The 22,725-nt window shown below is 38.4% G+C and overlaps 1 protein-coding gene across 1 annotated transcript in view; it reads left to right on the top strand.

Moving 5' to 3' along the window:
* Positions 1-22,725, top strand: part of PXDN (peroxidasin) — a 93,672-nt gene that overhangs the window by 55,972 nt on the left and 14,975 nt on the right. Inside the window, exons 11-18 of the mRNA XM_086608353.1 lie at positions 2,380-2,496; positions 3,941-4,099; positions 6,147-6,259; positions 7,284-7,440; positions 10,992-11,100; positions 11,526-11,683; positions 16,582-18,085; positions 18,879-19,013. Of these exons, the coding sequence (XP_086464479.1) occupies positions 2,380-2,496; positions 3,941-4,099; positions 6,147-6,259; positions 7,284-7,440; positions 10,992-11,100; positions 11,526-11,683; positions 16,582-18,085; positions 18,879-19,013 (2,452 nt within the window). The remainder of the gene's footprint in view (positions 1-2,379; positions 2,497-3,940; positions 4,100-6,146; positions 6,260-7,283; positions 7,441-10,991; positions 11,101-11,525; positions 11,684-16,581; positions 18,086-18,878; positions 19,014-22,725) is intronic.

The following is a 22,725-nucleotide window of genomic DNA, read 5'->3' as shown; positions in this document are numbered from 1 at the left end:
ATGTAGGGAGATAATCAGGGAGGCAAAAGCCCAATTGGAACTTAGACTAGCCAGCTCCGTAAGGGACAACAAAAAGTCTTTCTATAAATATATTAATAACAAAAGGAGGGCTAAAGATCACCTCCAGCCCCTACTGGACTCAGGGGGTACGTTAGTCACTAGGGATGAAGACAAGGCTGAGGTCCTTAATGCCTTCTTTGCCTCAGTCTTTAATAATAAGGTCAGCAGTTCCCAGGTGAGCTGGCCTTCGGTGTCTGAGTGCAGGGAGGGAGAGCAGATCGAAGCTCCTGTGATCCAAGAGGAACGGGTCAAGGATCTGCTCCTTCGGCTGGATGCCCACAAGTCTATGGGGCCTGATGGTATCCACCCGAGAGTCCTGAGAGAGCTGGCGGATGTCATTGCCAAACCCCTGTCCATTATCTTTGGGCAGTCTTGGCTCACTGGGGAAGTTCCGCTGGACTGGAGGCTGGCGGATGTTACCCCCATTTACAAAAAAGGGCGGAAGGAGGATCCGGGGAACTACAGGCCTGTCAGTCTGACCTCGGTGACGGGCAAAGTCATGGAACAGGTTATCTTGAGTGCTATTAATGAGCACATACAGGTTAACCGGGTGATCAGGCCCAGTCAACATGGGTTTATGAAAGGCAGGTCTTGCCAATCAAACCTGATCACCTTCTATGACAGGGTGACCCGCCTGGTTGACGAGGGAAGGGCTGTGGATGTAGTTTTCCTGGACCTCAGTAAAGCCTTTGATACAGTTTCTCATAGTGTTCTGGTGGAGAAACTGGTAACTGCTGGCCTGGATAGGTACACTCTCCTTTGGGTTAAAAACTGGCTGGATGGCCGGGCCCAAAGAGTGGTGGTAAATGGGGCTAAATCCGGCTGGAGGCCGGTCACCAGTGGGGTTCCCCAGGGCTCAGTGCTGGGTCCAGTTCTGTTTAACATCTTTATCAATGACCTGGATGAGGGGATTGAACGTACCCTCAGTAAATTTGCGGACGACACCAAGCTGGGAGGCTGTGTCGATCTGCTCGAGGGTAGGGAGGCTCTTCAGAGGGATTTGAACAGACTGGATCGTTGGGCTGAGGCCAATGGCATGAGCTTTAATAAGGCCAAGTGCAGAGTCCTTCACTTGGGGTATAAAAACCCCAAGCATCGCTATAGGCTCGGGAAGGAGTGGCTGGAGAGCTGCCTGGCGGAGAAGGACCTGGGGGTGTTGGTTGACTACCGGCTTGATATGAGCCAGCAGTGTGCCCAGGTGGCCAAAAAGGCCAATGGGATACTGGCATGTATCAAGAATAGTGTGACCAGCAGGAGCAGGGAAGTGATCCTGCCCCTGTACTCGGCACTGGTGAGGCCGCACCTGGAATATTGTGTCCAGTTTTGGGCCCCTCGCTTTAAGAGAGATATTGAGCTCCTGGAGCGAGTCCAAAGAAGGGCAACTAAACTGGTCAAGGGGCTGGAAAATAAAACTTATGAGGAGCGGCTGAGGGAGTTGGGGCTGTTTAGCCTGGAGAAGAGGAGGCTGAGGGGAGACCTGATTACGGCCTATAAATACTTGAGAAAAGATGGTGGGGAGGTAGGGGAAGGGCTCTTTACATTAGTGATGGGTGATAGAACAAGAGGAAATGGGCATAAGCTTAGTCAGGGGAGATTCAGGTTGGATGTTAGGAAGTATTTCTTCTCTGAAAGGGTTGTCAGCCACTGGAATAAGCTGCCCAGGGAGGTGGTTGAGTCCCCATCCCTGGATGTGTTTAAGAATAGGGTGGATGAGCTACTTGAGGATATGGTTTAATGGGGATTAGGGATGGTTGGACTCGATGATCTCTAAGGTCTTTTCCAACCTAGAAATCTATGAATTATTCACCAATAGATGATTGTGTCTTGAGAGCTGAACAAATTAGTTCTCACACTGATAATGCCATGATGTTACTGCAGAAATTGGCCCATGCTCCACTCACTGCTATCCTTGTATGTAAAGAGAAAAACAAGCAGCTGAGGATGGTTTTGACTACATTGCATTTTTCTTCACAATTTAGCTGAGGATTTTTTGAGAGAGAAGGAGGTATTTTTAATCCAGGGAACACTCTGTGTTTGATTCTACAAGTCTTAGCATACTTCTTATTTTGGATCTATGGCAGTAGATTCCCAAGGCCTCCACTGACACCAGGGCCAGGTTGTGAGGGAGATGTTTCTGTTGCACAAGTGGCTGCTCTAACCCTCTGCCCTGTAGCAATCACAATAGCAGAATCCCATTAGCATCTCTTTTCCCACCAATACGAGCTATTCAAGTCACACAGGAAACGGTATGTAATTTCGGACAGTCGTGAGTTTTTCAGTTGCTTTTTTTTTTAAACCAGTTTGTTTTCTCTTCTGTAGCTCTGCCTCAGTTTACGGTCACTCCTCAAGACAAAACAGTGATTGAGGGACAAACCGTTGACTTCCCTTGTGAAGCGCAAGGCTATCCCCAGCCTGTTATTGCCTGGACTAAAGGAGGTAAGAGTGTTCTGTTTTCACTTTTAAACTACTAGAATAGTTTAGCTGTCATTTTGGAATCAATTATTCATTAGAAGGAACTGCATGTGTTTGTTTAGATGCTTCAGTCTCTGAAGGAAACCGGGCTCATCTCTTTCTGCTTTAGCTAGAAAAGGCAAGGTGTCCCACAGAAGCTAGCTGCCCAAGCATTTTTCATTGCTCAGTAAAAAAGAGTCACTAAAATATGTCTCCATACTAGATTCCTAATAATAGATATTTAAGAAATATGAGACAAGTTGCATGTGGCAATACCTATCACTACTGGTTTACTGCAGAAGAAATGGAGATGACTGTCATTAACTGGAGGTCTGAAATTAGGTGGGATGTGCTCTCTTCAGAAACCAGAACAGTCCAACCTGTAACTGGCATCCGTATAACTGCGTTTCTGTCACTTAATGCGCATTGACAGGAACACTGGGGTGCACTCTGCTGACTGTTTTATCAGGTTGTGGCTGTAAAGCCATTAAGCCAAATCCAGTGGGGAGAAATACTGTAGTGGGTGTTTTATCAGTAAGTAAATATTCCATCTGAATCAAATGAAATAACTCTAGCAGGCAAAACAGCTCTCAGGAAATTCTAAATTATGATAGAATAAACAGATTTTTGACACACTCTTGATTATTTTGATGCTGGTAATGTCTGTTTCTCCCTTTACCAAGATTACTCCAATCAAATGAAATGTCCAGAAAGGAAGGTTATGGTACAGACACTGACGTGCCTTTTATTTCATTTTTATTATATTCCATTTTTTTAGGGCTGTATGTATTTTCCTATGGATTCTGTAGATGGCCTAGGCAGATGGGATGAATTATGTGTTACACACATGCAATAACATGAAACGAACAGTAATACTTGTTGGTGTTCTGCTTATGGTGCCTTCTCATTCAGATGCTTTATCATGCTCCTTAAATGAAAATATTTATTTCTACCACAAACAGAGAAGAGAGAAGGATTATGAGTGTGTGCATATGTATGTTTTATTTGCTTTGTGTGTTTATGTTCTAGGAAGTAAAGGTTTCAACCATTTTTTTTTAAAGACACTTTATTTTTTCCAATGTTTTATCAAATATAAAATCTTCTGGATTTCATAGAATCATAAAATCGTTTAGGTTGGAAGAGAGCTTGAAGATCATCAAGTCCAACAGTTAACCTAACATTGCCAAGTCCACCACTAAACCATGTCCCTAAGCACACATCTACATGCCTTTAAATACCTCCAGGGATGGTAACTCCACCACTTCCCTGGGCAGCCTGCTCCAATGCTTGACACCCCTTTTCGTGAAGAAATTTTTTTTAATATCCAATCTAAACCTCCCCTGACGCAACTTGATTTCCCTTTTTCTGGCACAAAGGGACTTTGTTCTGTGCTGCTATAAATAGCAAATGCTGTTGCTTTGTGTTTCAGGAGGCCAGTTGTCTGTTGACAGAAGACACTTAGTTCTATCCTCTGGAACCTTAAGGATTTCCAGGGTTGCTCTGCATGACCAGGGACAGTATGAATGCCAAGCTGTCAACATTATCGGATCTCAACGAATTGTCGTGTACCTGACCGTACAGCCTAGAGGTATGTTCTCCATGTACAGCTGCTGAGGAAAAAAAATGATTTAAACTTACACGAGAATACGCAGTACTGTGTCTGATTTACTTTTTTTTCCTAAAATGTAAGATTGAGAATTAGTTATTTTTGATGGCACAAAATGTTAATATGAAGTAGTTTATCTTTGTTTAGAACTAAAAAACATTCGAAACAGAGCTTGAATCATGCTTGGGTTTATCTTCAGGACTTTTGGTACATTTTACAATGATTCTAAGTGGTTGGTTTTGAATTAGAAGATGTTTTATTAGTTTTTATAAACAAAGCATGTGGGTTAGTGTGCCCTGATAGACTTTGTTCAAAGACACTTCGAGACTACATAAGCTTATAACTAAACATGGGCTTTTTTTGATAAAAGCTTGTTAGAATGAGGCTAAATTTTTTTGTTTAAAAACCTTGCTGTTCTGGCTACTGCTAACGTTTCATATTTCTGAACATTATTTCTATCTATTTTTCAATTCCAGGTGATTTTTAATAAATAACATGTATGAATACTTATTAGTATTTGTACAGAGTATCATTCCTTTAGAACAATCTGTCTTCTGTGAAAAAGATTTATCTGATTTGCTCTTTTTTTGAAAGAATGGAGATTTGTTTTGAGGATGACAGTATTCCTATGCTTGGGAAAATATTTTGTTTTGCAAAAAGACTAGTTTCTTATAAGAATCTATGCTGTTAACTAAATAGTGTTAGTAACATGATGTTTTCATGTCCAGAAACAGAACACTTTATTTTACCACAGCAGAATGACATTCACAATGGAAAGTTGTTATACTCAAAATAAGCTGACACAGGAAAAAAAATAATTCCATTTTGCTTATGCTTTTCTTCAAGTAAATTCTAAGCAAGCTACTTTAGGATTAATTAGAATCATATTAGTAGTTATAATTTAGTTAAGTACTTTGGTGTTTAGCTAAATTCAAGTAGATTAAACATTTAATTAAAAGCATTTATTGTTCATAACCTCATTTTAAACAGTATTTTAGTGAAAGGGGCTCAAATGTCTTCCTGAGCTTAGATGTTTCTTTTTTAGCAAAAAAATTCAATTGATTTTTCTTAGTTAAGAGCAGTACTGGGAGACTGATTCGTCAAAATTGAGATTTTTTTTCACCTATATGCAATTGTTGACTAAAATTCCATGAAACAAAAGTCAGTTTTAAAAAGTTTTATAGCCTTCCAGCTGTGTTACACTTCACTGAACTTGAGTAGAGTTTAATAAAATGATTTTTGCGTAATTTGGGTTGCAGACTCCAGTCACCAGAAGATAGTAACTACAAGACTGAAGGCTGCGTATGCAATTTTCAGTTGTTCAAGAAGAGGAAACATTTTCTTCTGTGCTTCTAACAAAAGCACTGTTCATCTCAGCGGTCACTGGGGCTAAATCTATATTAAGGAATACAGATTAATGGCCCAGGTCTGTTTGCTGGCATGACATGACTCACATCCACAGAGCCAAACTCTCTTACCTCCCAGTGCTGGACGCCTGCCTCTGGATGCCTTGTTTGAAATGATTTCTGGTCCTTGATAGCCATTTGCGTACAAACAATTTAACACCAGGGCCAGATTTGGTAGTATAAATGTATGCCGTGTGGGCAAATACATCTTCGTAAAAGCACAGCCCCCTCCCACTCCTTCCAAAATACTGATATGTTACAGCAGAAACACAATTCTTAATGTCTTCATAATCTTATATGTGCTTCTCGTGATGATATACGAGTGCTGGATGTCAATCTGGATTTGAAGGAAATTGGGAGTAAAAAACGTGTTAATTTTCTTCACACTGGATTTAGGTAACTACGTACGCTGGGTCCTTAAAAAAAATGCCTGAAACAGACAGGAATAAGGAGTTTTATCTATAAGACAAACTTATAAGCAACTAAAAACTTGCAGACAGAATAGGATTATAGATTAAGAAATGTTGGGTAACTGAAAAAAATAAACAGTGGTGACCTCTTTATAGATTGTTTTTTGCACAAGATGTACTTCATACCTTGTCAATGTATCATTTGTTTTTTAGTGACTCCTGTATTTGCCAGCGTTCCCAGTGACATGACAGTGGAGGTTGGCACAAACGTGCAGATCCCATGCAGCGCTCAAGGAGAGCCGGAGCCAGTAATTACATGGAATAAGGTACTAGATATTTGTTTGGTTGTTGCAGAAAGGCAGTGGCGTTTCTCTCTCTTCATAACTAACTATTTAAAGTGCACGTTGTCAAGTCATTGCTTGCTCTGATGTCTGAAAACATTACTTGAAGTTCGATCAGCATATCTTCTTTAATACAGAGAATGTATATAGATACCCAGCCTGAATTTTATATATATATATAAAAATATATACGATTATGCAAATCATTATACAAATCAACTAGAATTCGTAATGTAGGCCTTGAAAGACATATATTTTAGTGACAGTTCCGTATGAATATCATATATTAATATTCACACTTTCAATGGTTTTATAGGTATAAAGCAATAAAAAATACTGTATTGCTGAGCCCTTTGACTCTGTTAGTTGACACTTCAACCAGAACATGTTTCGGTAAATCTTTGGTAAACTATCTCTGGCTTCGATTTCCATTGGTGCAATAATTGTTGTATCAAATTGTTAGTTAGAATTATGAGTAGAGTTACCGGTGAATTACTGGGTTGCTGATGTTGATCTTCAATTTTCCTGATTATCTTCTTCTCTTCAATTAGTGAGAATTAGAAAATGTACTTTAATGTACCTTAAATAGCTTCTAAATGCATAGCACATGAAGAATTGATACATATAAAGCTCTTGAGATCTTTTTTAGTTGATTAATTTTGAGTAAAATCAAATGCGTATGTTCTCAGGAGGTGCTATTTTATTTCTGGGTCCTAAATTGTACGTGGTGGGGAGCTCTAACTATTAAAACAATTTGATTTATAATAATGAGTACTTTTAAAAGTAAATGAATACACTGTGCAATTTAGAAGTACATGCAAGTCCTCCTGTCAACATAACAGTATGTGAGGTTTTTATGTAAGCTTATCTAAACCTATTTGAGTACTATCTCTGCTTACAAAATAGAAATATAAAATAAAATGTAAAAAGAAAAGAGAAAAAGAAGACAAATATTCAGGTTTGAAAACAAAAAGCGTTTAGAATAACTAAGCGTTGTGCTTTGCTGCAGGATGGAGTACAGGTAACTGAAAGTGGAAAATTTCATGTTAGTCCAGAGGGATTTCTTACCATTCGCGATGTTGGAACAGCTGATGAAGGTCGATATGAATGTGTTGCCCGGAATACCATAGGATACTCCTCTGTTAGTATGGTGCTTAGTGTTAATGGTAAGGTGTATGAATCAGAGGTATGAGTTAGAATATTAGTTTTATTCTAATTGCTGAATTTGTAAGATGCAAAAAAGTTAATTAAATGGTAAATTCTTTCTTTTATTCATATTTTTCTTCCATAATCCTCTTTTTTTATCTGCACAGATGTGAGTAAGACGGAAATATATCAGCCAAAATGCCTCTAGGAGTTAAACTTCAAAACAAACAATGCTTTGGGCTCCAGTTAGTCGTACTGCTTTCCTCTTGAGATATTGTTTGAACCTGTTAGAATTTGCTAGTTGAATGCACAGTCTAATCTTTAGGGATAGATAACTGGACAAAAAGTCCTGTGGTACCTTTAAAGGGGCCCTTAACAGCACTTGGTTGAAAATTAGTCTGCAACCATTGTGAAAGAATTTAGGAAAGTCAAAATAAGCTAAAGGAGAGAAGAGAAAGAAAATGAGAATACTTGAGCTTATTCTAATTATTTGAAAGTAATAATGGCAGATTTTTCAGACTCGTTTTGATGGAAAATATTAAGGAAACTGCGATTTTTTTGTGTGTCTTTCAATAGAAAATATGGCATATTTTTGTATAATTGAAAAATGAGTATTGAGCAGTGATTTCTTTAACATATTGGATTTTGTTTCCCAGTGTTAGATCTGTTGTTCTGTATTTTATTTACCAAATTCATAAATATGTATCAGTGATTTTCTAATGTATTGATTACCATGATACCAATCACATGGTATCAATAAAACTATGATGTTGCCTGACTTAAGTTGCTTTTAGTAGACTATCAATCTATCCCCTCCTCTATCAAAAATAATATTCCTTCAATCTGTAAAGATAATTTCTGAGAGAAAAACTACTGGGCTGGGAATCATTCAATGATAAGATTTCATCTACATATATGAAGTCTGCAAATGAAAGTCCATAAAAATCGGTTAACCTTGGTTACTCTGGAGATGCATAGAAAAAAATTTCTTGTTTAAAAAATTTTAAAAAAAGATTCGCCAAATCTCAAATCAATAACAGCTCTGAAAAATGAAACCATGAATTGAACTATAACCCCAGTGGAAACCAGTTTCATTCACTTAGTACAGGCGTTAACTGCTCATTTTCATCTGCTGAAATCAGCAAACTATAAAACTTGGTGCTAGCTGATTTGCAGTATTTAATTGTCATGTGATTATTTTTCTTGTAAACTATAGTATCAATAAATTAGCACTGAAATTAGTGAAACTACCCTTGATTAATCTGCGTGCAGCCTGAAACTATAAATTATGTTTCTCCTTAAAACTAGTGGGATACCGGATACTGTTTCTCTATGGTTGCTATAAAAAATGAATGTGTCAGAGAAGCAAGGAGGACAAGTGGACAGATTATAAATACTGGATACTTGCTATCTGGATAGTATTAATAATGGCATAGCCAGAAGTGCCTAAAAACTTGCATGTCAACGTTTATTTTAAACAAAGTTAATGTTTTATGAATGTTCTTAGTGCATAAAAGTATTTTCTTAACATTGAGACGGAATAAAGGCAAGTGTGTAGAAGCTGGGAGGCAGGTTTTGCTGGCTATGTTTGATAATATTTTTAAGATGCTTTTCTTTTGCCATTTTATTCTGTCCTTTTCTGTTGTTTCATAAGAGTCTTTGGATTAAATGTAAGGCAGGATGTGCGTGAATTAAGTTTTCGTTCCTTGAAAAAATTGCCATTTTTCTCCCTCCACTCAAAAAAAAAAAAAAAGATATTGTGTGAAAGGCTTGCAGGGAGCCTTTAACTTTTAGTATTTATCAGTCTAAAAAGACAACTACTGGCAGCAAATAGTCTGAACACAAGTGAAGCACAGTATAGTTAACATCTGACCCAGGTTTATGATTCAGCCTACGTGTACCGTTAATCAGAAAGAAAGCTCTGCAAAACGCATGTCTAAAGTGAACATTGAGATGACGTCTATCATAGACAGCCCTAGGGAAGGTAACCAGCCACCGGATTTTTATAGTCTGCCATGTGGCAGCATTAAGATGGTTCATGGCACACAGGCACTCTGAAACAACTAAAATGAGGGTAGCAAACCTGTAAATGATATTTCTCCTTAAAATAAGTAGCTTATCTGATAATGTTTCTGCATAGTTGCTATGAAAATGAAGCTGTCAAACAAGGAAGACAGTTGGTAATTAGGGCAGATCAGGGACTGTGGAAAGGGTCAGCTCGTTTTGGATGCTGGGAGTATGTTGTCAGCAGCCCAAGGCAGCTGGCCTCAGGGCAGAGAAAGGGGCTGCAGCTACAGCTACAGACTGCCAGGGACTGTTTTATTTGACAGTGTAGATGGTTAAGTTTGATTACCCAGGTCTAGACTCAGAAACTCATATAGACACAGCCTAAGCTGCCAGTTATGAAGAGATAATGAAATATTACCTAAAAAAAGAAAAAAAAAGTCATTAAAAGCTTGCAAAAAACGGGTTTTATGTCAGCTGATTTCGTACATCTGCTGATTTTGTTCTAGTGTGTTTGCTTTGGACTTTTTCCCTACTTTACCCTCCTTCCTGTGTGACTTTTCCAATCTAAACACTCTGGAAATTGTTAGCTGTTGCCCCTGGATCTGGTAGTTCTTGGTTTAGATTAAAAGGAAGGTTATTAGCCTTAGATATGTTGTACAAACATCCAGCTGCAACTGAGTACTGTATAAAAAGACATGAATGGGCCTATACATTAGTGAGTTTCCAGTATTAGGCAGAGTCGTGAAATAGCTTTTTAAGCATGTGATTTTTAACGTAGTATTAAAAAGCTAGATAATTTTAAAGTAGAAAACAAAATAAGGTCAAAATAAATAAAATATTTATGGCCCTTTGAAATTAATGTGTGTTACTTACTAGACTAAGCTCAGGAGTGTACCAATGTTAATTTACTGTAGCTACTTGGGTATATATAAAATTCTGTGGGGTTTTTAAATATTTTTTTAATTCATTTTTTTGTGAAATCTCTTTGAATTTATGTGATGCATGAGTTCTAAAAGGCAAACTAAATCTGCACGTGTTTTCCACTTGTTGTAATACCTTCCTGTAAACCTTTTAAATTCTTACATTGAATTCAGTACTAATTCAGTACTAATTGAAAGCAAAGGGAATACTTGCACTGATTTCAGTGAATATAGGTCAGGCTCTTGTTATCAACACCTGAAAGCTGATAATACGCCACACCAGAAAAAAAACTCTTAATAATAATTCATTTTTTCCTTTGGTCAATTTTTACTTGAAATTGTAGGACTAATTAATGGGCAGTTAAATGCCATATGCATTTATCTTCACTTTGTTTTAGAATTATAAGCAAGTTGACTTTTAAACTTACATTAACTTCTGTTTTAAATGAGTTTTGCTCTACTGTAATAGGCTTTGATAGGATTCCAAAATGGTTAAGAATTTTATATTTGGACAAAGTAATGCTTAAAAAACAGGGGTTTACTTTGTATAACTGAAATGATGTCGTGTCTAGACTCTGTTTTATAGAAGTATCTTTTTGTGTGTGGCCATTTTTGCAATAACATGTGAATTCCCCTTTCTATAGTCCCCAATGTCAGCCGAAATGGAGATCCTTTTGTACAAACATCAATTGTGGAAGCAATTGCAACTGTTGACAGAGCAATAAATTCAACACGTACACATCTGTTTGACAGGTATCCTCTTCTGTTTTTTGGATTGAGAAGTCAAAATAATTTTGTATATACTAGAAATAATACAACATTATTAAGCAAGAAGCCATTTTATTATTTAAATGATATTCTTAACATCTGATTAGTTCTGGGAATGCTAACAGTTTAACATGTAAGGATTCCTATTATTTAAACACTCCTGTTGGGATCTCTGCTGCAGCAGTTTTTCTGCTGGGATGATGTGTATTAAAAGGGTACTAAATGTTTAATCGCTACTAACTGTTTAATGTTTTATTATTTTATTAAAATTTTTTTTGTTTGCCTTCCATTTTGAGATGAGTAACCAAGGTATGTACTAATCATGTTGCTGAACTTTTACATGATTTATGTAGTATTGTTCATTTGTAACTCCTGTGTACACTTACTATTTTTTTCAAATTATCTGTCAGTCGTCCTCGTTCTCCAAATGATTTGCTAGCCTTATTTCGATACCCAAGGGATCCATACACTGTTGAGCAAGCAAGAGCTGGGGAAATATTTGAAAGGACATTACAGCTTATTCAAGATCATGTACAAGATGGTCTAATGGTTGACCTGAATGGAACAAGTCAGTACTCTTTCCTTATTTTCCTGTGTTGATGTGTATTTGCCGCCATAAGTCATTATGCTTCAAGAGACGTTTATTTTCTGAGTCTGGGTCCCAGTTGCAGAACCGTTACATTGAAATCAGTGGAGTATTTGGCTTTGCAAAACTTTACCAAATTTATGTGTTTGCCTGATTCAGTCCTTGGTTTGCATATTGCTACTTTATGGTGTAACTCAGTGTGTTTGAGTTCTCTGAGTGTTTTTATTTTTCTTCACTTTGACATATTAGGGAAAAATTCATGTTCAGATTCTTCTACTGGTCAAATTTGGTATAGTGGAAGTGCATAATGCATCCAGTTTGTTAACTCCCTGAGTGTTAATTCGTTAGGACCATTGTTTAATAGCAGAACAGGCTTTTCTGTTATGTATTAAAAATAATGAGTATTTTGTTCATGTTTCTTTAAGTAAAACCATTTAGCGTTGGCGTGCCTTGGCAAGGAGAAAAGATGATATAACAAGAAGGATTTGTATACTTTACAAACTAAGATTTCTGCATGTACCACAATAGTATTCAAAGAATTATTTGCCACCCATTCTTTAAGTGCATCTCAAACTAAGTTAATTGTTTCCTTTAACACTGATCTAATGTAATGAGAAATACAATTTTTGCTGCTTTTTATAAATAGCAGAAAAATGCGAGGTTTAATATTTCTGCCTTTTAGTTGCTGAAGTCTACGTTCAAATTCATGAAGTCCAGCTGGAACGTATACAGCTAATGTGTGTAGATATGTGTGTGGATAGGCTTGAGACATTTGGAAATAATGATAGAGTTTTAGGAGAGCTTTTGAGACTTGAGACATAGCCAAAAGCTACACTGAAAATCTAGAGGAAATATTTTTACTTATTATAGTCTTTTTGATGTTTATAATTGAGTATTTATTGTAACTTCCGAAAACTTTAACTCCGATCGTGAACTAGGCAAGTATTTATAAGACCAAAGACTGCAAGCTTTGTGGAGTACCGTAACATTTGCTAGTAAAAGAAGCTTGTTAGTCATTATTAGAGCTGAGTAAATAATTTGTGATGAATAGTTTACCACAAAAACTTATTCAAAATTCTTTGAAGGCTTGTGTTTTATAAAAGCAACCCAATTTAATTTGGTTCTCTGATTAGACGCATATGCCACCATATTGAATATAATACTAGGAACATATGTAATCTGATGTGTCAGAACTGCTTGATTATTCACTAGAATTTGTAATAGTGAAAATCAACCACCTAAAGTTTTCAAAAAATTGGCCTTAAAGCATACAAATAAAAATTAATGAATACAAAATCAGGCGATTTTCTGTAATACTGGAAATTCTGTTCACAACCACAGCTTGCTTTTCAGCCCTACAAAATCCATAGAAACCTGGCTTTTAGGGAAACTTGAATAGTAAAATAAATCTGTTTTCATTTAAATAGTCTAATGTTTAGATTTTATTACTCATATTTGTCCTTATTTGGTTTTGTTTCAAACTGCAGAGCCCAATGAAAGGTGTTATTTAGCCCTTTTGTGTTGGGAACAGTTGAGAAACTTGACAATTTCCCATTCAGAGACTTTTTTTCATGTAAAATCTTGAAATATCCCAAAGAAAGACTGTGGAGCCAAATTCTCCTTTGCAGTGCCAGGCTGTGTAACAAGAGGAATGGCCACAAATTGCTGCTTGGGAGGTTCAGACTGGATGTTAAGAAACACTTTCCCAGCAGGAGGCCAGGGCAGCACTGGAACAACTTACTCAGAAAGGCTGAGAAGACTCAACCTTTGTGGAGTCTTGACTGCTTTTCACTAGGATTTGTAATAGTGAAAATCAACCATCTAAAGTTTACAAAAAATTGTCATTAAAGCATACAAATACAAATTAATGAAAACAAAATCAGGTGACTTTTTGTGATACTGGAAATTCTATTCACAACCAGAGCTTTCTTCTCAGCCCTACAAAATCCGTAGGAACCTGGAAGCTCCATGATCTTTGGAGGTTTTCAAGCCTGCTAGACAGGGATACAGCTGAGCTGATCCAGTGCTGGAGACAGCCTGGCTTCAAGCAGGAGCTTGGTATGGGTAAGAGGTCCCTCCTAATCAATATTTCTATGAGTCTATGAAACACCTTCCTCAGTGCCCAGCCTTTTAGAAAGCAGAGCCAGAGTTAGTGCCTACTACACAAGGGGTAATTAAGGGTCTGAGACTGGCATTTATGGCAGCCTCCTCTCTGCTCAGAAATCCATTGAATCTAATCCATAGCTGAGGCATTGCCTCCAACTTGAACTTCTAAACAGAGAAGCTGAGCCTTTTATTTTAAATTGATAATGAAGATCATTCCACCCAAAACATTCATAGTTGAGTTTTAGTCACAACTTGATTTCAGAAATGTGAGTGGCAGCCAGGATAACCACAGCAGACAAATGTTTATGTAAAGACTGCGTGAACAATGATCATAAAGAAAGAACCCATGATGAATGAAGATCATTTAAAAAGGAGTGTTACTATGAAGAATATATGTTTTCTGGGTGTAGTTTTAGAATTAAACTGCCCCAGTAACCAGCATATTATAATATATTATCAATAATATCCGCAAAGAGTGTATTTTGTGGCATTAGCCAGTGGCAGTTACTGGTTTCGCTCTGTGCTTTATTTTTCCTTTTCCTACTCTGGAGTATTCCATAAAATAATGTACGTATGTCATAGAATCATAGAATGGTTAGGGTTGGAAGGGACCTCAAAGATCATCTAGTTCCAACCCCTCTGCCATGGGCAGAGAAACCCTCCACTACACCAGGTTGCCCAAAGCCTCATCCAACCTGGCCTTGAACACTTTCAGGGATGGGGCATCCACAGCTTCTCTGGGCAACCTGACCCAGTGCATCACCACCCTCAGAGTGAAAAATTTCTTCCTTATATCTAGTCTAAATTTACCCTCTTTCAGTTTAAAGCCATTGCCCCTTGTCCTATCACTACAAGAACAGATTAGTTTTGCCTAATACAAGCAGTAAATGTCTGATGTCTTTACTTTGACTCGTTAACCACTTGGAGTACACATAGACTGAGGCTGAGGAAATATAGATCTCCTGTCTGAGCACAGGTCCTGTCCCAGCTGAGCAGCTATGAGCAATCCAGTCCCTTTCAAGGCAAAGACAGAGGGGCTTTAGGTGATTTGTTTGAAATTGTCCTGCCTTGTAGCAATTGGCGGAGAGCAACAGTGCGTCTAGGACACATTTATGTGCTGAATGTAGTTTAAAGTCTGTCTTTGCAGGCACTCTGGGACTGAGCTCAGGATTAAAAGGAACATTTCCTGACTGTGCGCAATTAGCCTGCACTGACCTCTTTCAAAATTGCATTCAGTTCATATTCTTGAGTGATTACTGTCGTGGTGGGAACCCTGTGAGCCTGTGGGAACACAGTACCACTGTACAATCACTCATTGTCTTTTTTCCTTTTGCCTGTATTCTGCTTGTTCATTTTTACTCCTGACTGTAAGCTTTCCAGATCAAGAACCGTAGTGGCTTATGATGGTTCTTAGCTAAAAGTACATCTGCACTGCTAAATTTTCTATGTCCTGAGATCTCTCCTGGATCCTAGAATCTCACTCCTCCACAGTGTATATCCATTAATCGCTCAAGGTGGTGCCTGTGCTTTGGATCAGCAGGGCCCATTTGAAGTGAATCTCCCAGTTGTCCTGACTTACTATGCTTTGGTGTGAGTTGTGGTATGGTCTTGAACAGCGTGGATTCTTTTCAAATTAAGTGAAAAATGTGGTCCAGGGCCACATTCAGTCAAGGAGAACAAAGTAAAGCTTTTCTGTTCCTATTACACAGTGGATACAGTAGAGATGTCTTTCTAAGCATCAAAAATTTCACTCTAGAGACATACTTCTGTTAGTATACACAAGCTGATAATGTAGATATAGCAAATTAATGGCATTTTTCCTGAAAAAGAAGCCCAAATGTTTCTAAGAAAAAGTCCCTTTTTAAATGACTCCTAATAGACAGCATGAATAAGGCACAGCCTGACTGTTCTTCAATTTGCAGTCACTCAACACTGTACTAGGAGGCCTATGGTCTTCAATCCTTCCACATGCTGTCATACCATAGCAGAGATCATACAACGCATAGCCTTAGTTTGAAGTTACAAAAACATAATTCTAATGAGTTACAGTATATATTTTGTATATATTATTTTTCTATGAACTGAGAAAAAAATGCAGGAATGCGATAAGTATGTTGAAGTCCCAGAGGTGAAAGGTGTGGATTGCAGAGGAAACCTGTGCCAAGTGTTACGCAAACACCAGTTTTCTTTAGAAACTAGTCCTGGGTAATGTGAAATGTGAGTTACTGCACATCACTTTTCCTAGAGATCACTCCTCTTTTTAGTTATATCGCCTGTGATTGTTTTCTTTTGTGGTTTTTGTTGGATTTTTTTCCTTACAATTGTGCAACTTTAGCTGTAATAAAGCAAAACAAAACAGTAATGTTCAGTGAATTTTGAAGTCTCAAAAGATAAAGTCTTGAAATCCATGTAACTGTTACTGACAGTTTTTTAAATGCTTTTACTGACATGGGGAAAAATTTGAGACTTTCATTTCTGAAAATATCTCTGCGTTCTTAAGTGACCGAATAAGAAATGAGCTCCTTTTGTAAACATTTTGTAAAAGTTGTACTTTACATTTTGCAAAGTTCCCTCCTGACATGATAGTGGCTGTTGCTTAAGTGAGCTAATGTTCTAATTTACATGTATTATTATTATTGTTCTTTTTAAACAATAGGTGTATTTAATCTGGTGGAAAATGCAATATAATAACATTTCAAAGAAATTCATTATTTGTGGGGACCATGAGTCTATGAAGTCATTGATTTTTCTCTCCATTTCTCTTCCGATTTCAGGTTATCACTATAACGACCTTGTATCCCCACAGTACTTGAATCTGATAGCTAATCTCTCAGGCTGTACAGCCCATCGACGAGTGAACAACTGCTCAGATATGTGCTTCCACCAGAAGTACAGGACACACGATGGAACATGCAACAACCTTCAGCATCCCATGTGGGGGGCTTCTCTGACAGCATTTGAACGTCTGTTAAAGTCAGTCTACGAAAATGGATTTAATTTGCCTCGGGGAATTGAACCCAAGAGGCTCTCTAATGGCTACGCGCTCCCGATGCCTCGCTTGGTTTCAACTACTCTAATTGGAACAGAAACAATAACTCCTGATGACCAGTACACTCACATGCTCATGCAGTGGGGTCAGTTTCTTGACCACGACCTTGACCTCACTGTGGCTGCCCTAAGTGAGGCCAGGTTTTCAGATGGTCAGCATTGCAGTTCAGTTTGTACAAATGATCCTCCATGCTTTTCGATAATGATACCACCAAATGATCCCAGAGTTCGAAACGGCGCACGCTGCATGTTTTTTGTACGCTCCAGTCCAGTTTGTGGAAGCGGCATGACATCTCTCCTGATGAATTCTGTGTACCCACGAGAACAAATCAACCAGCTGACTTCATACATTGATGCATCCAATGTGTATGGCAGTTCGGACCATGAAGCACTAGAAATCAGAGACTTGGCAAGTCAAAGGGGTCTTCTGAGACAGGGTATAATACAGAGATCTGGCAAGCCCCTTCTTCCGTTCGCTACTGGCCCACCAACAGAATGTATGAGAGATGAAAATGAGAGCCCAATTCCCTGCTTTTTAGCTGGTGATCAGCGTTCTAATGAACAGCTGGGTCTTACCAGCATCCACACATTGTGGTTTAGAGAACACAACAGAATTGCCACAGAGCTACTGAAACTCAATCCACACTGGGATGGTGACACAATATATCACGAAACACGCAAAATTGTTGGTGCAGAAATGCAACACATAACATTTAGCCACTGGCTACCTAAGATCTTTGGAGAGGTAGGCATGAAGATGCTTGGCGAATATAAGGGTTATGATCCCAGTGTTAATTCTGGCATAACTAATGAGTTTGCAACTGCCGCTTTTAGGTTTGGTCACACACTCATTAATCCTTTTCTGTATCGACTGGATGAAAACTTTGAACCTATTCCACAAGGCCATCTACCTCTTCATAAGGCATTCTTCTCTCCATTTCGGATTGTAAATGAAGGAGGCATTGATCCACTTCTAAGGGGATTGTTTGGTGTTGCTGGTAAGATGCGTGTCCCATCACAATTACTCAATACAGAATTAACAGAAAGACTCTTCTCCATGGCACGTACTGTGGCTTTAGATCTGGCAGCTATGAATATTCAGAGAGGCAGAGATCATGGAATTCCTCCCTACCATGATTTTAGAGTTTACTGTAATCTTTCTTCAGCTCAGACTTTTGAAGATCTGAAAAATGAAATTAAGAATCCTGAAATCAGGGAGAAACTTAGCAGGTGAGCCTGAGGTGAAGAAAAACAGTCAATTATCTGAATGTGCATGCAAAATTAGTAGCTAAAGGTCTTATCTGGAAGAAAATATTTGTTAAGAAAGGCGTAAAGGGATATTTTTAAGAAACTTCCATTTGTACCAGGAAATAGATGTGGAAGATTCCCACATGCAGATAATTTCTCCACTTCTGCATCTCTGTGAACAACAAGAAGTTAATATATACTGTATGTGTTCATTAAAGTATTAATTTGAAATATCTGATTTTATAAATGCTGCTAAATACGAATGTTATTTCAATGTAAGGTCATATTTAATACCAGTCTCATGCAAGTATTTACATGTCCAGTTCCATCCGTTCTGTACACTAAAACACATGGGAATATCGTTCACTGAATTTTCATGTGAACATCCTTCACTACCAATAATCTGTTATTCTTAGAGCATCAGTGTTTGAAAATAAGTCTTCAGCTACCTGGGACCCCTAGCTTATCTACACAAAATCAGAGAATTAATCTTAGTTACGGTAAAAGAAAAAGTGTACAGAGGGACAGGAAAGGGAAGCTATTGAAAAAAACTCACAATTCTAGTAAATCAGAAGAAAACTACTAGGAGAAAGGAAATCCTACATTGCAGGATTTCTTGCATATACACCTACAAACTGTTCACAAAAGATGTAGCACTATCACTGTCTCTTTTATGGTGAGTTTTTCTATCTCTTAGCCTTAGTGTTACCACATACTGGTTATTTTGTAAATGTAAAATATTTGATATTCAATATTTGTGTGTTTCTATTCATAGGTTGTATGGTTCCCCACTGAACATAGACTTATTTCCTGCTCTAATGGTAGAAGACTTAGTTCCAGGGAGCCGACTGGGGCCAACTTTGATGTGTCTGTTAAGCACACAGTTTAGGCGTATTCGGGATGGAGACAGGTAAATTGAAATACCATGGAAACCAAAAGTAATTTTAAATTGAGGATGTTTAATAACAGCTGCAATGTCTTGTTGCCAAATCAAAGTGCATTTTATATTAATTTCTGATTTTAATATAAAATTGAAAAGATGAAGAATACAGGTTGAAAACATTGTTAGAAGCTATGATTAATTTATATTTTAAATCTGTTACTTTTCATGGTGAGTATGTCATACTGACCTCCAAAAAGCACTACAGCTAACATGCTGAGTTTCTTTTTATCAGTTATTCAAGTCACTTTCCTTTCTGAAAAGTAGATGTTACTCATGTCCTTTCCTTGGTATTTAATTATTTTATTGACAAGAGTTGTGGTGGTTGGTTGAGACACTTTGACCATCTCTGTTACTTAAGCATAGGTTAGAAAAGTATCACTCTGTGTATACAATTCATATGCATATTACAATACAAGCAGTCTGTGCACAAAGAGTGTTAAAAGTAGACAGTTTATCCCAAAGAACGAAATTTGATAATTGTTCTTAAATTACTTTACGTGCGGGTTATGAGCAATTTCTCATTTTCAGTTTCTACAGTACCTGAAACAAGAAAATGGTCATTGCTATTGTTACAGCAGCCAGATCTCCTTTGCATACTTTCAGCACTCGTTAGGAATCTGAAAATCAACATTTCCCTCATTTTAACATAATTTGTGACCTATAATCCTGGTTTTTGCATGGCATGACGGTAGAAAGGCTTATGCTGATTAGTGTCATCCTAGTGAAAGGGGAAAAGAGGAAGAATTAGGAAATTATATTCCATTCACTTTATTGAGTGTTATTTGCTTTATGTAAGTTACAGAATTGCTACTTAAGATAGTATAAAGGCATTTTTATTTTTGTAGTCAGTAACACAAGTCTTATTGCATACTTTCTAAAAAAACAACTTTCTTCTATAAAATCTATTCCAAAATTAAGCTGTGAAACATAAAACTCATGCATGGAGGCAGAGGGAGTAAAAGGAGAAATATATGCACTATGAGCTCCAGATTGCTGGTGAACAAGTATCTATTTCTGTCACGACAGGATAATGATATTAATTTTTTTGTGTGTATCTCTCTGCGTTTTTCCAGCAAAAGGTGTTTTTTTTTTTCCTTTTTCTGAAACAACATTTAGAAACTATAGGAAAACATTGAGTACTTAGGAAATGGGATTCTGCTGTCCAAAGAATACAAATGTTTTGAAGCAACATGCCAGCAAGTAGTAAAATATTATTAGACATAATGAAAGCAACTCTCACTTCTTTGAAAAGCCTTACAATGGGCAGAGGATCAAAGCTGCCAGCGCCATGCAAAACAAATGTGCCTGTGCAGGAAAAATGAGTGATGTTTGAAGGGACCCTAACTTCATGTCAAGATGGAAATTTCAGAATCTCTTTTTCTGATCCCAGAACGTGGAAATTCCTTGGCCACTGTCCAGTGCCTTACGAAAGTGATAGAATAAGTAGGTAAAATGAAATTCGTTGACCATTCTATGGTTAATACAAAATCGTTACTGATTTTTCATCAAGTTTAAAGAGCCTCCTATTTATTTTTGGTTGAAATAGGATCAATATAGAATTATAACATTATAGTTTTGTGTGATGTAGATGATATCATAGAATCATAGAATGGCTTGGGTTGGAAGGGACCTTTAAAGATCATCTAGTTCCAGCCTCCCCTGCCGTGGGCAGGGACACCTTCCACTACACCAGCTTACTCAAAGCCCTGTCCAACCTGGCCTTGAACGCTTCCGGGGATGGAACAGCCACAACTTCTCCGGGCAACCTATTCCAGTGCCTCACCACCTTCACACTGAAGAAATTTTTCCTTAGATCTAATCTGAATCTACTCTCAGTTTAAAGCCTTTACCCTTTTTCCTGTCACCACACACCCTTATAAAACGTCCCTCTCCAGCTTTCTTGCAGGCTCCCTTTAAGTACTGGAAGGCTGCTATAAGATCTCCCCAGAGCCTTCTCTTCAGAGGATAGATGCTCCAGCCCTCAGATCATCTTCATGGCCCTCCTTTGAACTCGCTCCAACAGCTCCATGTCCTTCTTATGTTGGGGGCCCCAGAACTAAATGCAGTGCTCCAGGTGGGGTCTCATGAGAGCAGAGTAGAGGGGCAGAATCACCTCCCTCAACCTGCTGGCCACGCTTCTTTGGATGCAGCCCAGGATATGGTTGGCTTTCTGGGCTGCAAGCGCACATTGCTGGCTCATGTTGAGCTTCTCGTCAACCAACACCCCAAAGTCCTTTTCCTCTGTGCTGCTCTCAAACCATTCTTCGCCCAGCCTGTACTTGTGCTTGGGATTGCCTCAACCCATATGCAGGACCTTGCACTTGGCCTTGTTGAACTTCATGAGGTTCTCACAGGCCCACCTCTCCAGCCTGTCAAGGTCCCTCTGGATGGCATCCCTTCCCTCCAGCATGTCGATCACACCACACAACTTGGTGTCATCTGAAAACTTGCTGAGGGTGCACTCGATACCACTGTCCACGTCACCGACAAAGATATTAAACTGTGCCAGTCCCAATACTGACCCGTGAGGAACACCATTTGTCACTGGTCTCCACTTGGACATTGAAACGTTGACTGCAACTCTTGGAGTGTGACCATCCAGCCAATTCCTTATCCACCGAGTGGTCCATCCATCAAATCTGTGTCTCTCCAATTTAGGGACAAGGATGTTGTGCGGGACAATGTCAGATGCTTTGGACAAGTCCAGGTAGACGATGTCAGTTGCTCTTCCCCTATCCATCAATGTTGTAACCCCATCATAGAAGGCCACCAAATTAGTCAGGCAGGATTTGCCCTTAGTGAAGCCATGTTGGCTGTCATCAATCACCTCCTTATTTTCCATGTGCCTTAGCATAGTCGCCAGGACGATCTACTCCATAACGCTGCCAGGCACAGAGGTGAGACTGACTGGCCTGTAGTTCCCTGGATCTTCCTTTTTTTCCCTTTTTAAAGATGGAGGCTATGTTTCCCCTTTTCCAGTCGGTGGGAACTTCACTGGACTGCCACGATTTCTCAGATATGATGGATAGCGGCTTAGCAACTTCATCCACCAGTTCCCTCAGGACCCGTGGATGTAGCTCCTCAGGTCCCATGGACTTGTGCACCTTCAGGTTCTTTAGATGATCTTGAACCTGATCTTCTCCTACAGTGGGCAGTTCCTCATTCCCCCAGTCCCTGCCTTTGCCTTCTGTGACTTGGGTGGTTCAGCTAGAGCACTTGTCAGTAAATACTGAGCGGAAAATAGTCATGGAGCGCCACAGCCTTCTCCACATCTCAGTGAATAGTTCTTTTACGTTAGAATAGTGTAAAATGTTTTCAAATCCTGGATAGTAACTTAAAACGTTTTCTTTTACAAGGGCTTGCTTTTCATAGTAATGTCTTATTTGTATTTTCTATTGATATCAGGCTTTTAGTCCTTTATGTGTGAAAAATAAATTATTAAAACCCACAGTGTTTTCTCCTGTAATACAATGAATTAACTGAGCGTATATTAATAAGTCCCTGAATTAGTATAGTCATTAAAATAGTTTACAGAAAATAAATTCCTTAGTAAATTAAACGATCTCACTTATCTTGATGATAAACTAGGTATAGATTAACCATTCTTCTAATCTCAGCAATTTTATCAACACTTTTTCATACTCATAGGGTAGTTGCCTGGAGAAAGAAATCTATGATA

The sequence above is a fragment of the Tauraco erythrolophus genome, chromosome 2 (assembly GCF_009769465.1).
Source record: "Tauraco erythrolophus isolate bTauEry1 chromosome 2, bTauEry1.pri, whole genome shotgun sequence".
Classification (NCBI taxonomy): Eukaryota; Metazoa; Chordata; class Aves; order Musophagiformes; family Musophagidae; genus Tauraco; species Tauraco erythrolophus.
This window is presented reverse-complemented; position numbering and strand designations above follow the sequence as displayed.